Here is a 17,610-nt window from a genome sequence, read left to right on the forward strand (position 1 = left end):
CTCTGAAGAGAGCTCGTTTCAATCGCGAAAGCGCTCGACCAATAATTACGACTTTACGTAATTCGTAACTTCGCTTCCGTAACTCGAAATAATTCCGTAAATCCGTAAATTACGTGCAAGCCTAGCCAGCACAGATAACTTATACACCCGCTCTTCGCGTTGTCTGATGTCGTCTGCGTATCCTCGAATAGAGATTTAACGTTTAATACTGTTTTCTAATCATTTTCTAATTAAAAGACCTCAAACTAGGGCGCATCTCTTGATTACTTTACTTGATTACTTTAATATCAACTAATGAATTCTGCTTATAACTGATAGAACATGCAGAATCATTGTGTTACATAAACTGAATCCATTGAAATTCGGACTAAATGAAATGTGTAAGCAATTTACTACAACGCCATGCCTCGTTTTAAAAGTAGAATGTTACAAAGATGGTTCCGTTAACGCCGGACGATCAGATTTGATTTGTTTGAAATTTTGGTGACGCTACAGTGTCTTGGTGAATATCTAGCTGCTAATCTAAATATACCAATAACATTCTGTTTGTTGGAGAAGAAGTTCGGTGGTACATTACAGACACTGCTGGCTATGCCCAGAAAACATGCAGCGTGTGATGACCCACGATTGCCCAAATTTATCAGCGCAAACATACGAAACCTTTCGTTGCGCTTTTCTGAATTTTGTCAAGGTTAAGAACATACAGAGTGGCTCCCATTATCAATAAAAAGCATTCTCTGCTATTCCGTCATTTGTTGTTTCCTGCTATCTTTATTCGCTTGGCGGACAGACTTGCATTGCGTAGTTTGGCATTTTTCATTTTACTGTATGCGGATTTTCGAACTCCTGGGAGTCGGAATCGAAATTCTGATCCCTACGCTTGAAATGACCACAAAGTTGGCGGAGTATCACAAAAAATTATCACGTGATCGACAGCTGATTCAGCATGAAAACGAAAACAATCGCCATTGTCTGATTGTGAATGCAGGGTTGTGCCATGTTATTCCGTTATTGCTGTTTTGTTACGCTTTACAGCTATTGCAGTATTGGGCTGTTTTGAATGAAAAATCTTCAATTTAGCCTAGTATTCCATAAGTCAGTTTTTATTTATTCATTTGAGTTATGATTTTGTTTTACGTTCGCCTTAGCAGTTGTTTAGAAATAATAATTTATATACCGGTAATAGTCTACATGTCTGCATGTAGATTTATAGCCTTATATGACATTCAGACATTTGTGTATAGCCTAGTTAGGGTTACAGGGCTAGGATTGTACCAGAACCGAAGGTATGGGTATGGTATATGTTGCCACTGTGGTAAATAAATATTCATAAATAAATCTTTAAAATTATTTTTAAACGACTCCTGAGGAAACTGAAAATTGAAGTCATACTGTCATAACTTGAACTCAAACTGATCAGAAAAGTCCAGAGGGCGAAAGCTGTAAACCGATCTGATATCCAGTATATCTTTCAAATTTATCTTAATTTCTGCACTTCACTTGATAAACGCGGGCGTAGCGGTGGTGCTCATCGTGCTAAGCATTAGGAATACGCTCGTCACCGCGTCTGTAATTACTGAATTAGTCTGCGTGGGTTCGAATCCCATGAGAGGATGGTTATGTGTGAGAGGATTGCTGGACTCCTCGCCGCGGTAGGGTGGTTCACATAACCGCTGGTCGGTACTCTCCCCCGGGATAAATATGTGCATCCTATCCTAAACCAATCAACCAATTCATTTTGGTGGCTCTAGTATAAAACAAAATTAAAGTCTTTTTGTTTGGTACCGTAACCTGATAACTGACTACTGGACTATGTCAAATACTGAAATAAGAGCTTTCTCTTTCATGACTTAATTATATCATTCCATGATTTTCGAGTACTAATGTAGAACCTAAATTTGTCTTCTATGACGATGAGTTCCTATTGTGTGAGAAGATGTCTTGTAGTAAGGTCTTCAAAGGATTTAATTTATACGTCAAGATTTTCAATGTCATCTTATGAAATCAGAAAAAAGTTCATTGATTTTTTTCATAAACAACACAACCATGAATTCATTTCTTCATCATCGGTCAAACTTCTCAGCGATCCCTCATTACTTTTTGTCAATGCCGGAATGAACCAGTTCAAGCCAAAAATATTAGACACTATTGATCCAAATGACAAAATGTCTTCATTAAGACGAGCTGTTAACAGTCAAAAATGTATACGTGCAGGAGGGAAGCACAATGATTTGCAAGATGTTGGTAAGGACACATCACATCACACATTTTTTGAAATGTTGGGTTCATGGTCTTTTGGAGATTACTTTAAAGAAAAAGCTTGCGAGATGGCACTTGAATTGTTGACTGAACAATTTAAATTACCCGTAGATAGATTGTATTTTACCTATTTTGGAGGGGATGATTTACAAAGACTAGACACTGATACGAGTACAAGAGATGTGTGGAAATCTCTTGGAGTACCCAGTAAGAACATTTTACCATTTGGATTTAAAGATAATTTCTGGGAAATGGGAGATAAAGGGCCATGTGGGCCTTGTACAGAGATTCATTATGATTATGCCGGAAACGGGCGAGATTTGGTAAATGCTGGTCATTCAGACGTTGTTGAAATATGGAATTTAGTATTTATGCAATACAATAGAATTTCAAATGGAGATCTGGTATATTTACCAACAAATCATGTTGATACAGGAATGGGATTGGAACGAATTACTGCAATTTTGCAGAATAAGAAATCAAATTATGATACAGATTTATTTCTACCTATTTTGAACCAAATTGGAGAAATTTGCAATTGTCCAAAATATCAAGGTACAAATACTCCTATAGACGAAGCATACAGGATTGTTAGTGACCATATACGTATGCTAGTAGTTGCAATATCTGATCATGTTTATCCCGGGAATGCAGGGGCTGAGTTAATCTTGAGGAGAGTGTTACGTCGAGCTTACCTCAAATCAAAACAAATATTACATGCTCCTGATGGACTTTTATGTGAATTAGTTCCAATTGTAGTAGGTTCCTTATCGTCACATTATCTGTACATGAAAGATCGTCAAATTGATGTAATAAGAATAATTCGCAATGAAGAAGATAGTTTCATTAATGTTCTAAAAAAGGGTGAAAAAATATTCAATAAAGCTATAAAGAATATTAGTAAGGAAAAAAATTTTCCAATGGAAACTGCTATTCTACTGTATAATCATTATGGATATCCCATTGAATTAATAATAAATAATCTTAACGAGAAAGATATTGTTTTGGACATTGATGAATTCAATAGATATCAAGAAGGCCGAGAAGAGTTGAAACAATCAGGAAGAGAAATCGAGAATAAACAAATGAAACAAAATATTGAAATTACATCAAATATTATCAATGATTTGAGGTCGAAAAATATTCCTGCCACAGATGCACAACCAAAATATATTACTGTAAGAAATAATGATACTAGGTCATATAATTTTCCATCATTAGCTTCAAAATTGTTATGTGTTATTTCAAGCGAAGGCAAATTATTGGACACTGTCGAACCTGGTCTCCACTGTGCTCTTGTTTTTGATAAAAGTTCTTTCTATTATACTGATGGTGGACAAGTTGCAGACAAGGGATCAGTGGATGTTGATAACACAGAAGCCTTCAGTATATTGGATGTCACTTATGCTGGAGGGTACATATTTCATCATGGATACATTTCTAGAGAATGTATGAGTCTAAAAGTTGGGGATGAGGTTAAATTATCGCTAAATCCAGCAAGAAGACAGGCATGCATGCGGGCTCACACTGCAACTCATATTATTAACCATGCATGGAGAGAAATTATCGGATCTGATATTATTCAACAAGGATCGAAAGTAGATGAAGATAGCTTTCGATTAACTTTGAATGGACCCACACCAACACGATCTCAACTCAATAAAATCTTACAAGTAGTTCGCACTCAAATTTTATCAGATGGTAATGTGGTTGCCAGTAACATTGCTTTGAATGATGCTCTTGATGATGGTAACATCCGAAGACTAACAGACAATATATATTCTGATCCAGCTAGAATTATTTCTATTGGTAAATGTTCTCAAAATAATCACTCTGTTGAATTATGTGGTGGCACACATGTTCAAAAAACTGGAGATATTGGGCAGTTTGTTATACTATCTTGCAAAAGTCAGGGATTAAATAGAACAACTGTTAAATGTTTAACAGGAAGGCCAGCTGAGGACTCAGAATCATGCCTGAAAGATGTCCAGACAAGAGTTTGTAAACAAGTTGATGAAAACAAAAAATTATTGTCTGAAAATGATATCTCTGTTACGACGTACAAAGAAATAAAAAAACAAATTGGACAATTGTATCATGAAGTTATTAGTGCTGATATTTCAACAATTTGCAAATCTGATATGCAGGCGAAGTTGCGTCATCAGTCACAACAATTATCTACAAAAATCAAAAGAATCAGCCGAAAATCTGGTTGAAGAATATATATATACCAACTTTATATTTTCATCTAAATGAGTAGTAAGGGTTAAACTCCTAGGATTATAAATAAAGATATATCAATATGCTTTCGATCATTCAGCTGAAAATGATATTATTTCGACATCTTAATCTCAGTTCCTCTATCCAATATGCAAATTCCAGGAATCTTGAATAATATAGTAAAAATAATACAAACATACAATTCAGTAAGAATCCCTTCTTCTGGGAAGTTTTCAACTAACTGTGTGCTTCAATTGAAAATTATTTTGGATATGAAAATGAATACCACTGTTATAGTTCAATTAACTTTGAATACCAATTTTGTGATTAAATAATTCTATCAATTTATTATTATTAACATATTTGTTACTCCAATTTCTAGTGTAGAATTGTAATATTAAATTAATCATGGGTCGTATCTTTCTCGAACATATTGGAGGTTCAAGATTGTTTGCATGTGCAAACTGTGATACATCATTGACAAATCGTGTGGAATTAATATCTATGAGATTTACTGGAGCTACTGGACGAGCATATTTGTTCAACAAGGTAATGCTGGTTAATAATGCTGGTTGCGAAATAAAGATCTGTACACAATTAAAGTAATTAGGATCCCAGTAATTACTATTTGATGCTTCGCTTGTTCAATTTCAAATATGGGTCTTAGATGAGATTCTCGTTCAGGCTGATTTCAGTCTCAATAAGGCTGATTTCAGTCTCAATATTACCGTTATTTTTACCAATAGTAACTAATTTTCTAATTACAGGTGGTAAACTTGACTTACAGTGAAGTTCAAGATAGAGTCATGTTGACGGGTCGTCATATGGTACGAGATGTTTGCTGTAGAAATTGTAAGACTAAGCTGGGATGGATGTACGAGTATGCAACAGAAGAAGCACAGAGGTAAAGGATTGTTTTTTGTAATGAGAGTGTGCTAAAGGCAAGGTCACACACAATTAGAAGTGAAGGGATCTCATCTCTCCATAGCATTGCCGGAAGCTAAATCGAATTAATGGTGGTGTAAGAAAATACAAATTGATGTGAGGGTTGAAGTATTTCAAGTCAGTTCGTAGTGAATGAGGTAGAGAATTCCACATAACTATTGCTCTTGGAAAAACTTTTGGATCAAAAATTTCTTAGTCTTCATAGAACATGGCTGTGTAGTCTTATACATACTCCAATGCCGATCTGATGAGTATTACCAATACATGACCACCTTCTTTTGTAAAATACTTGTTTAATACGTCTCACACCAGTGTGCTTCATATTAATGATGACCAGTGTTGTAAAGAAGTAGTCAAACATTCTGACAGCTGTCTCCCTTTTTGATGTTTAAAATTGCACAAATAGAAATGTATATTTTCAGATACAAAGAGGGAAGAATAATATTGGAACGAGCTCTCATAATGGAAAGTGATGGATTTGAAGAAACACCAAAACCATCTGTACATAGCATTAGAAAGAGAATGAATCAGGCAACTGTAACAACAAATTCATCAAACAGTGATGATGCTACAGGGGTATGGACCAGCGAGTAACTGTTTTCGTAACAAAACATAGTGAAACTGTTATTGTTGTTACGTGGGACATGTTGGACTGACTCGGTGAATGACAACGTATCGAAGTTTGCCAGAGGATGTTACTATCATACACAAAAAATACTAGTGTTTGGCCTATGAATAATCAGGTACCAGGATATGCCAAGCCGCTGATGGGATTTTATCATTTATGTTTATATGTTCAAATTGAAATTATGAAGAGAAGTTGATGCCAAACTAATAACTTGTTACAACATATGAATTACAGAAGTAGTTCTATTTTGTTTTCATGCTAACTTGTGATCAGATTATGAGCATACTGCACCATTACGTCCGACCACATATAGAAATGTTACTGAGATCATGACATTTCTCTGTGAGGTATTCCCTCCCCATATCAATGTGGTAATCTAGTAACACATTATGATTACCTGGCAGCTGCTTGCCTACTTTGTGCAATAATTACTAATTAAAGAAGTTATTATTATCTTACATTTAATTTTTAAAGGTCTTTTTCACTTGCATGCATATAGACTAAGAACTATTGTTTTGTGTTTTTCTTCAATAAGGAAAAGGATATGGTCCTTTCAAAGTGATACTTTATCTATATATTTCAGATCTATATTTATTCAATACATTATTACTTTTGATGTTCTATGATTGCGTATTCAAGCTATGGTTTAGGGTTAATATTAGCAAAGGCTGTGGTAGGCAATCAGTTCAGAGAGAACATCCACGACTGATTTTGTATGAGACAGGGTATATACCGTGTTTCTCCGAGATTCAATTTTCTTTCGAAAAATAAAACTAGGGCTTCTTTTTGGGGGATGTCTTTTATTTTCATTTATCAAAAACAAAATTACAAAGTAGAAAATCACAAGATATTCAAATATACAAAATATGGAACCGATATCCATTTACTTATCAAATAACAATTTCTTTTTTTTAAAAACCAACTAGGGTCTATTTTAAGAGGGGGGGGGGGACATTTTTTTTTTCAAACAAGCTCCTATTTTCGGGTAAACACGGCAGTAGCTGATGTGGTCAAACCTGAATATTTAATCACGGTATGATATTCATGATGACAATTATATATTCAAAATTTAGGGTCATTTGTCAGTGGATCATAAATCATTGTATATTCTGGAATTTTCTTTTTTTTGTGCCCAAAACATTGTTTTGGTTGGTAATCTATTTTCTCGAGTTGCCTGGTCTTCCCTAATGGAACTAGTATAACTAATTAGGTAGTTGATTTGTTTTAGGATGATAAGTTGTCTGTTCCAAATATGTGAGAGTGGTGCTTTGGCTTTAACTTCGGATTGTAAAGTCATAGTCAAGTTTATTTCTTCCATCTAGCAAAAATATCACGCTAAATTAAAGGACCGTGGAGAACCGAAGCTGGTTATTAAAGCAGCTACACCAAGGGTCGGCAACCTACGGCCCGCGGGCCGGATGCGGCGGTTCACTGAATTATAGTAACAAAACAGCTGTTTTGACGACTATATTCTTTACGTAATAGAATTTATTGTAAGACACGTGTAGACTAAATAACATTATAACCTAACAAGTATATAATTTACAATTATCGCTTAATGAGCCTATCAAATTGCAAAAAAACGCAGAAGTTGATGCTAAGTGAAAAGGGTTCAATGGCGCCGAAAATATTCAAATGGCATTTTTTTGAGATGCGATGAGGAAATAAATCTACTAAATCTATATCTATTAAATCTATTAATAAATCTATTCGATAGATGTATCACTGCTTGATATTTATTATTATAAAAAGTATTATCCGTTCGGTTTTCAACTTTCTAAAAATATGTGCGGCCCGCCAATGACTTGCAAACCTTAATTTTGGCCAACGAGCGACAAAAGGTTGCCGACCATTGAGCAGGGGCGTATCTATGTAAAATGGCGCGCCCATAGCAAAACTCAAAATGCGCCCTCTTGAATTTTCAAGACTGTTGTTGAATTAAGATACTTGTGCGATTATTACTATTTAAATAAAAATACGAGTATAATTGTTCTCCCAATTTGAAATTTTTTATTGAAACATTTTCCGATTGAACCTTCTCAATATTTAACGCCTCTCGACAAACGTGCATAATTGTTATCTTAGTTCAGATTCAGATATTTTATTTCGTCAGGCCTGTAACATGACTGACATGGGGGGTTGAGAACCGAAAAGGTCGCCAATAACGCGTGCAATTGCCTTTTGCTGAAATTGATTGTTTTTGACATCGTGGCGTGTTATTTAGGTCGTAAACGTCTTTTACGTTGGTGCTTATTGTCTCTGAATCGCAAATTTTTCCACAAATAACGATGATATTTATTTTATTTTTGTACTCGCACGGAATCGTGCATCTGGAGAATCTCCAACCTGGAACCGATGTTTGTTTCTTCCGTTTTCCTTTTATGTATTGCGTTTTGTTTTGATGGAATACAGTACATAATTCCAGGAGAGTGCCAATAACAACGAGAATTGTTAAGAATCCGAATATGCACCTGTTTAAATACATAAATCAGAATTTGAACTGCCCACGGAAGAATGCAAGGTTTGATTGAATCGCCGAACATATAGTGGAGATTTTACAGCAAACTGTTAAATTGTACATTTTCGAATATAAAGTAAGTGGTAACGCTGAACATTAATTATTTTGTGAGTAATACTGTAATGAATTCAGTGCATAAAACTTTTTGGATATGTTGTCACTATAGAATAATGATTATAGAACAATATGTATAACAAGATTATTAGGTAAACTATTTACAATATTTCCGTATTTAATTGTCATTTATTTTTTAAGTTTTTGGATAGTATTAAACTATACATTTGGTTATGTTTTTGCATGGTACATATTTGCTTACTCGACTGTTATTTTTTAATAAGCACAAGAACAAAGCACGCCAATAACAATGCCAATGTCTAAATTAAATGAAAACGGTTATCATTATACCGACTCACATAGTCACGTAAAACCCATAACCATGCTCTTCGTCTTCTTCACATTGTGAGATGGAGTAAAGGGAGACATGTTTCGTAGAGTTTGTTTCAAAATGATCTAAAGGCAATTTATAAAATATAATATATATATATATTGAAGTGTGAGCGAGAGAGAGTAGACTATACGGCATATTTAGTACCTCCCAGTTCATTTTCCGGCATCTGAGTGAATTTGTGCCATATGTATTCCAGCATAGCTTGAAGCATGGATGAATTATGTCAAAGATTAGCATAAAAACATCCAATTAGTGTAACAAATATAATTATGTTTACAGGTTATTGTGATTTTAATCGCATTTACAATAGTTAGTATATATGTGCTAATTATACAAATATAATATATACAGGCTGTCTCAAACTAGTATCATATATAATAACCTTGAAATATAATCATTGCATAATTCGAAACATCATTTTCGTGGCAATGCACAGGAATGCTCTGATATTTTGTCGCAATAACGCTATAATTTTTTGTCCAATCTATCTCACGAGAGATTAGATATCGTCTCTCAGGCTGTAGCAATCGTAGTCGACAATATCTTGTGCCCGATACCTTGCATTTTCGATAGATATCTACAATGGAGTTTGTGGGTGAGGTGTCAGCTGCAAAATATTTACACTTTACACACAAAGTTTACAGGCAATCTAATGTGCGCTAGTTATGATTGTTATTATGCTTACTTTGCTTTCCTTCGTGAACCAATACATTTAACATTGATCACACTCACTCAAAATTTTCACATCATGAGTTTTGGAACAAGAAGTATACCTGTAGTTCCCAGTCGGTTGGTAAATACGTCGAACTAGCCCAGAAAACTTGTAGGACGACATGGTATGGATCAGGTGGAATCTTACGAAGATTACAAAAATATCCTAAACATTACACATATATAATAGAAGCGCAGATGTTATGGCGATAGGCGGCAGAACTTTTTAAAGTCTGCTGTTTTGTATCATCCTGATGGCTCGCGTAACGACCGTTTTTACTGTTAGGATTATCAATTAATTTATCATTATAAAGGATACTAACCAGATAATGCAGTTGTTGTAGCGTTTGTCTCAACCATTTCCGGGTTCGTCTTACAGACTGCCGTGATAAGGTTTTCGTCGGGGTTCACTGGGACATTTTGACGGCGATTTACGCCTTCATTAATAGACATTAATATTTGAGGAGTCAGTGCATTCACGCTCGACAAAGCAGTACAAAGAGTGATGTACAGTATCAATATATTCATGATCCTTACTATTTCAAGGAAAACAAGAGCTCGCTACTGATGAACTGTAAGACGGCACTGCTTTATAAACAACGGACAGTATATGAGAAAAATACGAATTTTTAAAGGTTGCTTGCAACAACACATTCGGAACAACTAATCATTTGAAATATACCGTACTACCACATCAGCTGGCGAGAAAACGCACTAGTCTAACCCTAACTGAATAAATCTAACGATCCTTGGCAAGCACAAATAACTTATACGCCCGCTTCTTCGCGTTGTCTGATGTCGTCTGCGTATCCTCGAATAGAGATTTAACGTTTAATTCTGTTTTCTAATCATTTTCTAATTAAAAGACCTCAAACTAGGGCGCATCTCTTGATTACTTTACTTGATTACTTTAATATCAACTAATGAATTCTGCTTATAACTGATAGAAAATGCAGAATCATTGTGTTACATAAACTGAATCCATTGAAATTCGGACTAAATGAAATGTGTAAGCAATTTACTACAACGCCATGCCTCGTTTTAAAAGCAGAATGTTACAAAGATGGTTCCGTTAACGCCGGACGATCAGATGATATTTGAAGAAAAAGATTTGATTTGCTTGAAATTTTGGTGACGCTACAGTAGTGTCTTGGTGAATATCTAGCTGCTAATCTAAATATACCAATAACATTCTGTTTGTTGGAGAAGAAGTTCGGTGGTACATTACAGACACTGCTGGCTATGCCCAGAAAACATGCAGCGTGTGATGACCCACGATTGCCCAAATTTATCAGCACAAACATACGGGACCTTTCGTTGCGCTTTTTGAATTTTGTCAAGGTTAAGAACATACAGATTGGCTCCCATTATCAATAAAAAGCATTCTCTGCTATTCCGTCATTTGTTGTTTCCTGCTATCTTTATTCGCTTGGCGGACCAATGACATTAAACAACATGATAGGCAACTCTGACGTCACTCCATAAGACTGCAGGCGAAAGATTATATTTCATGATACGCTCCAATGCACGTATTTCTCGTCGCCTTTCGCGACCGTTTCTCGCTCGCTTTTGCTACTCGGCGTCTTCTTTGGGTGTAGTACCTGCCTTTTTGCGCCTGTAACGAAAAATATAATCACTATATCTAAGAAGTTTTGCTCACTTGGTAAGCTGGAATAGCAGACAAGCTGTAGAGAGTAATTCTGGACATCATAGACGTTTTTATTATCAGAGAAGATTACAAACGCGATAGCGTAAAGATTTGAGTGGAACATTTTGCAGATAATGACAAAGTTCAAAGTTAGTAATTCTAATGTTTGCGCTTAAACATTGAAATTTCATTTTAAGAGGGTGTCATACAAAACAGCAAAACTGTTTTCACTTCTCCTAACGGTGCTGTGATACAATTCCATAAAACAAAGTTTGCACCTATCGAACTTGCTTTAGTAGGTGAATTTATTAGACATATTACATATTCAGTTAATCGTAGGTAACATTGCTGGTATATAATGCCTCGTAGATAGGTTTGTGTCTATATTTAGAAATTTAGCTCATAGCCCACTAATTAATATTATCTTCTGTGCAGGAGGTTGCAGGACTGAAACTTAACTTGCAGCCTTACCGATCAGCTGACGATGCTCATTTAGTTTGGCTCCAGCAAGTCTTCATGAAAGACTTGTGTGAATGGAAACTACCCATATGTTTTTCTTTCCTCCGATTTTAGAAGACAAATTTATTCTGAGGGATTTCGCATATAATTCTCATTGATTGTTAGCTGTTTATAACTCCTATTAATTGTGAATTCTGATTATAACAAAGAGTTAAAAAATTTTTTACGTAATTCACTGGCACCTTTTTCTTGTCAATACTCCAAGCTGAGGTAATAAACAAGACAATACATTTTTTTCATCTGGGAGCAAAATATGCACACTAATTACAAGTTTGACACATTGAGATAATACATCATGACAGAAAATACAAGTTAAAGATATGTATGACCATCACATGGTAATTAAAATTAAAAAAAATTATTAGGGGCTGTGGAGTATGAGAAGGTTCAAGACAAAGAAAAGAACAAAAATTCATATCTCATGAACTCTCAATTTTGCCTTCATTGCTTTGTGAACGCCAATATATTTCGAGTGGCTGAATTAGTTTATCTTTATGATAGCAAAGATTTTGTATTTAATATAGCGAGATTTTTTTTCAATTTAATTGAAGTGATATTATTTCCCAAAGCAATGCTTGAATCGTCTAGAATCTACTCTAGATGGATCAGTGGTGTCAAACTCATGGGTTTTCGAGAGCCGTATTGCATTTTGGAAATTGTAGAAAGGGCCGCAAACAGTTTTTGATAATGTATACTTGAAAGATATTTTTAAGATAGTTTTAGTTTGTGACATAAATTGTGATGCAACTAAACAGTTGGATTAAGTTTTATAATTTTCTTCAATTACAAATGCAATTACATATTAATATTTGCATTCCACTATTATTGCAAGTTACTGTATTTATTACAAAAAATCATAAAATTCTATGTACAACCATCAAAATCATTTTTGAACAAGCTTTGGATAAGGAAAGAATAATACATACACTAAAAATGACTAAATGTAAATATATGGACCTAAAACTAACAAAAATACTACAGTATAAACTCAATCTTTTTTTTAATTACATTTGTCCTGACGTTTGGCATCTTTTTTTGTCACCAGCATACTAGGGCCAGGCTGAAATGATTTTATAGTATCAACTCTAACAAACGAGGTCACATGATCATGGGTTAATCTGGATCTTTGCGAATGTTTAATTAATTCCAGTAATGCAAAAAAGTTACTTTTATCATTTCATGTATAGATCAGTAAAATAACAAATGACAGATTTTTTCGACAAGACATTTCGCGCCACATTGCGTGGCATAGGGTTGCTTGAATTATTATTGATATTGATTTTTAGTAACTAAGTCGTTGTATAATTATATTAATATACCAACACATGGAAATTTTCTGTTCGAAGTTGCTCTTCGAATTTGTCATATTGACTGCTGAGCTTATTGTGTTTTTTCATTGTACTGATGGAAATATGACAAAATAAACAATATCTCCAGAATTTTGCGAAATTCAGAAATATTGCAACTCCCAATTTCTTCGAAAATGCCACCTTCTTCTTGTACTTTGCGTTTAATTTAATCACTCAAGTGTTTTATTCAAGTATTCTTTTGCTAGCCTGATGTGTATTCCTAATTAGGGCAAAATGTGAACAAAAAAAAATAATTTTTCAAAACTAATTTCAGTAATTTGTTTCCTGTGTGAATAATCAATTTCACTTTAAAAGGTTTGAAAAATCTATTACATTTAGATAAAAAAAAAACTTCCAAAATACTATTACAATTATTTTTAATCGTTCGAGGGCCGCACTGGAAGGTCTCTGGGGCCGCGAGTTTCACATCAAATGTCTTTGCATGCCTCCATTGGTTGTTCTTCTATTGCAAACATTTATGGAGTACTCTAACTATTTTTGCTATTGCCTCTTGTGCTGCAGGAGTCTCACAATGCTTACCCAGGTTTGTCCACAACTTTCACATCTGAAGAAAGAGAGAAGATTTATTAATTTTCGTTAGGAATAAATAAATAATGTCTATATGATTTAGAATGGAAAAGCTAATAAATCCAATATCTCATGTTTTATGTAAAAAATGTTTTACTGAATTTGGTATATAAACCAACTAATAAAGGGGTTTAGTCAGAAAATTACAAGCATTCGTGGCTCCAAATACTTGAGAGATCAGACTATACAATATAGACCGGTATGAGTGAAATGTTAGGTGAACTTGTTAACCTTTTGATTCAATACGCAAATAAAAGTGAATGAGCAATAGTATTTTACAGCAATGAGTATATATCCTCACTGATTAAAAAAAATCTAAATGGAGGTGCATGAACTATTTGAAACCATAAAGGTTAGGTAAACATGCAATTTCGGCAAATGGGCAACTATGTATCGTGCTGAATTAATAACTTCGTAGTATTTGACAAAAGCTGGCTTTTCCAGATGTACTTAACAGTGCGATGCCCGGGTGTGATATACAACAATAGTATTCACCTTACCTTTTTCCGATTTCTTTTTACCTCAACTTTCCAAAATATCATTAAAATCGACAACAACTGTCAAAGCAGGCACGAACACCATTCGTGCTATGCCTTGAAAACAGCACACATCCGCTCGTTTTCGTCTCGTCAAGTATGTGCATTGGAGCGTGCTATTGGATACGATCTTCGGCCAAAAATGCCGGAGTTGCGCCTCATGTTGTTTAATGTCATTGGGCGGACCAATGACATTAAACAACATGATGCGCAACTCCGGCATTTTTGTCCGAAGATCGTATTCGATAGCACGCTCCAATGCACATACTTGACGAGACGAAAACGAGCGGATGTGTGCTGCTTTCAAGGCGTAGCACGAATGGTGTTCGTGCCTGCTTTGACAGTTGTTGTCGATTTTAATGATATTTTTGAAAGTTGGGGTAAAAAGAAATCGGTAAAAGGTAAGGTGAATACTATTGTTGTATATCACACCCGGGCATCGCACTGTTGGGTACATGTGGGAAAGCCAGCCTTTGTCAAATACTACGAAGTTATTAATTCAGTACGGTACGTAGTTGCCCATTTGCCGAAATTACATATTTACTTACCCGTTATGGTTTCAAATAGTTCATGCACCTCCAGTTAGATTTTTTTAATCAGTGAGGATATATACTCATTGTTGATTGCTGCTCATTGTAACATACTATTACGCATTCACTTTTATTTGCGTATTGAATCAAAGTGTTAACAAGTTCACCTAACATTTCACTCATACCGGTCTATATTGTATAGTCTGATTTCTCAAGTATTTGGAGCCACGAATGCTTGTAATTTTCTGACTAAACCCTTTTATTAGTTGGTTTATATACCAAATTCAGTAAAATATTTTTTAAATAAAACATGAGATATTGGATTTATTAGCTTTTCCATTCTGAATCATATAGACTGCTTTATTTATTCTTAACGAAAATTAATAAATCTCCTCTCTTTCTTCAGATGTGAAAGTTGTGGACAAACCTGTCTAAGCATTGTGAGACTCTTGCAGCACAAGAGGCAATAGCAGAAATAGTAAGTATATCAATCAAGAAATAAGCCGACATAAGCAAAACTTTCAACTATTCAACTTTCAACTATAGCAGACGGGGAGATATCAGAAGTCTGGCGACATATCAGTGACAGTGTGATTCCAAGAAATATAATGCAATTGAAAATAGAAATATGCAATAGAAAAACAACCTATGGAGGCATGCAAAGACATTTGACCCTCCGGTAGAGTTGTGTATGGCCCCCACATCCTGCAGGGCTTGAGGAAAATAACTAAAAATTCCAAAGCGTAAGATTGCTTAAGCGGTCTTATTTGTAAAAAGGCACAAAACACGCCAGACATACTTAAAACAGCTTTAGAAATGAGGATTACGGGTACCTCACTGCACCTGTGTTATATTTGGTTCATCAGCTTTTGATAGTACTATAGAAGAAATTCCGGAAGGGGTATAATCATCATTCATGATAAAATACTATCATATATTTTTTGAACAACTTCAATCTAGACCAGGGATCTCAAACTCGCGGCCCCAGAGAACTTCCAGTGCGGTCCTCGATTAACAATAATTGTAATAGTATTTTGGAAGTTTTTTTTTTTTTTTATCTAAATGTAATAGATTTTTCAAACCTTCTAAAGTGAAATTGATTATTCACACAGAAAACAATTTACTGAAAGTAGTTTTGGAATATTGATTTTTTTTGTCCACATTTTGGCCCAATTAAGAATACACATCAAGCTAGCAAAAGAATACTTGAATAAAACACTTGAGTAATTAAATTAAACGCAAAGTACATGAAGAAGGTGGCATTTTCGAAGAAAATGGGAGTTGTAACATTTCTGCTCTTCACAAAATTCTGAAGCACATTGTTTATTTTGTCATATTTCCATCAATACAATCAAAAAACACAATAAGCTCAGCAGTCAATATGACAAATTCGAAGACCAACTTCGAACAGAAAATTTCCATGTGTTTGTATATTAATATAATTATACAACGACTTAGTTACTAAAAATCAATATCAATAATAAATCAAGCAATCCTATGCCACGCAATGTAGTGCGAAATGTCTTGTCGAAAAAATCTGTCATTTGTTTTTTTACTGATCTATACATGAAATGATAAAAGTAACTTTTTTGCATTACTGGAATTAACTAAACATTCGTAAAGATCCAGATAAACCCATGATCATGTGGCCTCGTTAGTTAGAGTTGGTACTATAAAATCATTTCAGATTGGCCTTAGTATGCTGGTGACACAAAAAAGATGCCAAACGCCAGGACAAATGTAATTATTAAAACATTGAGTTTATACTGTAGTATTTTTGTTAATTTTAGGTTCATATATTTAGATTAAGTTATTTTTAGTGTATGTATTATTCTTTCCTTATTCAAAGCTTGTTCAAAAATGATTTTGATGGTTGTACATAGAATTTTACGATTTTTTATAATAAATACTGTAACTTGCAAATGTTGCAATAATAGTGGAATGCAAATATTAATATGTAATTGCATTTGAAATTGAAGAAAATAATAAAACTTAATCCAACTGTTTAGTTGCATCACAATATATGTCACAAACTAAAACTATCTTAAAAATATCTTTTAAGTATACATTATCAAAAACTGTTTGCGGCTCTTTTTACAATTTTCAAAATGCAATGCGGCTCTCGAAAACCCATGAGTTTGACACCACTGATCTATTCTAGACAATTCAAGCATTGCTTTGGGAGATTATATCACTTCAATTAAATTGAAAACATCTCGCTATATTAAATACAAAATCGTTGCTATCATGAAGGTAAACCAATTCAGCCACTCGAAATATATTGGCCTTCACAAAGCAATGGAGGCAAAATTGAGAGTTCATGAGCTATGAACATTCGTCTTTTTCTTTGTCTTGAACTTTCCATACTCCACAGCCCCTATTAATTTTTTTTAATTTTAATTACCATGTGATGGTCATACATATGTTTAACTTGTATTTTCTGTCATGATGTATTATCTCAATGTGCCAAACTATTAATTAGTGTGCATATTTTGCTTCCAGATGACATAAAAGTATTGTCATGTTTATTACCTCAGCTTGGAGTATTGACAAGAAAAAGGTGCCAGTAAATTAGGTAAAAAAATTTTCAACTCATTGTTATAATCAGAATTCACAATCAATAGGAATTATAAACAGCCAACAATCAGTGAGAATTATATGCGAAATTCCTCAGAATAAATTTGTCTAAAATCGGAGGAAGGCAAAAAATA

The 17,610-nt window shown here is 34.3% G+C and overlaps 3 protein-coding genes across 4 annotated transcripts; 2 read left to right on the forward strand and 1 right to left on the reverse strand.

Moving 5' to 3' along the window:
* Nucleotides 1-465: 465 nt before the first annotated feature.
* On the forward strand, nt 466-4,918 carry LOC120327307 (alanine--tRNA ligase, mitochondrial-like). The gene has a single exon (XM_039393768.2). It carries the CDS (start codon nt 1,908-1,910, stop codon nt 4,473-4,475), a length of 2,568 nt encoding a protein of 855 aa, XP_039249702.2. The 5' UTR covers nt 466-1,907; the 3' UTR covers nt 4,476-4,918.
* On the forward strand, nt 4,737-6,673 carry LOC120327310 (protein yippee-like 5). The gene is made up of 3 exons (XM_039393770.2): nt 4,737-5,028; nt 5,247-5,383; nt 5,847-6,673. The coding sequence occupies exons 1-3, from the start codon at nt 4,888-4,890 to the stop codon at nt 6,016-6,018; spliced, it is 450 nt and encodes a 149-aa protein (XP_039249704.1). The 5' UTR covers nt 4,737-4,887; the 3' UTR covers nt 6,019-6,673.
* A 1,081-nt stretch (nt 6,674-7,754) lies between these two features.
* On the reverse strand, nt 7,755-11,102 carry LOC120327311 (uncharacterized). 2 transcript variants are annotated; one of them, XM_078111870.1, is made up of 4 exons: nt 10,053-11,102; nt 9,401-9,595; nt 8,984-9,080; nt 7,755-8,523 (listed from the first exon to the last, which is right to left on the reverse strand). In XM_078111870.1, the coding sequence occupies exons 1-4, from the start codon at nt 10,255-10,257 to the stop codon at nt 8,154-8,156; spliced, it is 867 nt and encodes a 288-aa protein (XP_077967996.1). In that variant the 5' UTR covers nt 10,258-11,102; the 3' UTR covers nt 7,755-8,153. The 2 variants fall into 2 exon arrangements, with proteins under 2 accessions (XP_077967996.1, XP_077967995.1); XM_078111869.1 differs by having other exon boundaries at nt 9,401-9,625; nt 10,053-11,095.
* Between the last annotated feature and the right edge of the window lie 6,508 nt (nt 11,103-17,610).

Source organism: Styela clava, chromosome 4 (genome assembly GCF_964204865.1).
Source record: "Styela clava chromosome 4, kaStyClav1.hap1.2, whole genome shotgun sequence".
Taxonomy (NCBI): Eukaryota; Metazoa; Chordata; class Ascidiacea; order Stolidobranchia; family Styelidae; genus Styela; species Styela clava.

Excerpts from the sequence above, each read along its gene's own strand:
- LOC120327310 (XM_039393770.2), top strand. The coding sequence starts at position 4,888 with ATGGGTCGTATCTTTCTCGAACATATTGGAGGTTCAAGATTGTTTGCA. Across the intron at positions 5,029-5,246 it reads GAGCATATTTGTTCAACAAG|GTGGTAAACTTGACTTACAG; the intron begins GTAATGCTGGTT and ends TTCTAATTACAG. Across the intron at positions 5,384-5,846 it reads GCAACAGAAGAAGCACAGAG|ATACAAAGAGGGAAGAATAA; the intron begins GTAAAGGATTGT and ends GTATATTTTCAG.
- LOC120327307 (XM_039393768.2), top strand. The coding sequence starts at position 1,908 with ATGACGATGAGTTCCTATTGTGTGAGAAGATGTCTTGTAGTAAGGTCT.
- LOC120327311 (XM_078111869.1), bottom strand. The coding sequence starts at position 10,257 with ATGAATATATTGATACTGTACATCACTCTTTGTACTGCTTTGTCGAGC. Across the intron at positions 9,626-10,052 it reads TACAACAACTGCATTATCTG|CTGACACCTCACCCACAAAC; the intron begins GTTAGTATCCTT and ends AATATTTTGCAG. Across the intron at positions 8,524-8,983 it reads TATGGGTTTTACGTGACTAT|GTGCATATTCGGATTCTTAA; the intron begins GTGAGTCGGTAT and ends GTATTTAAACAG.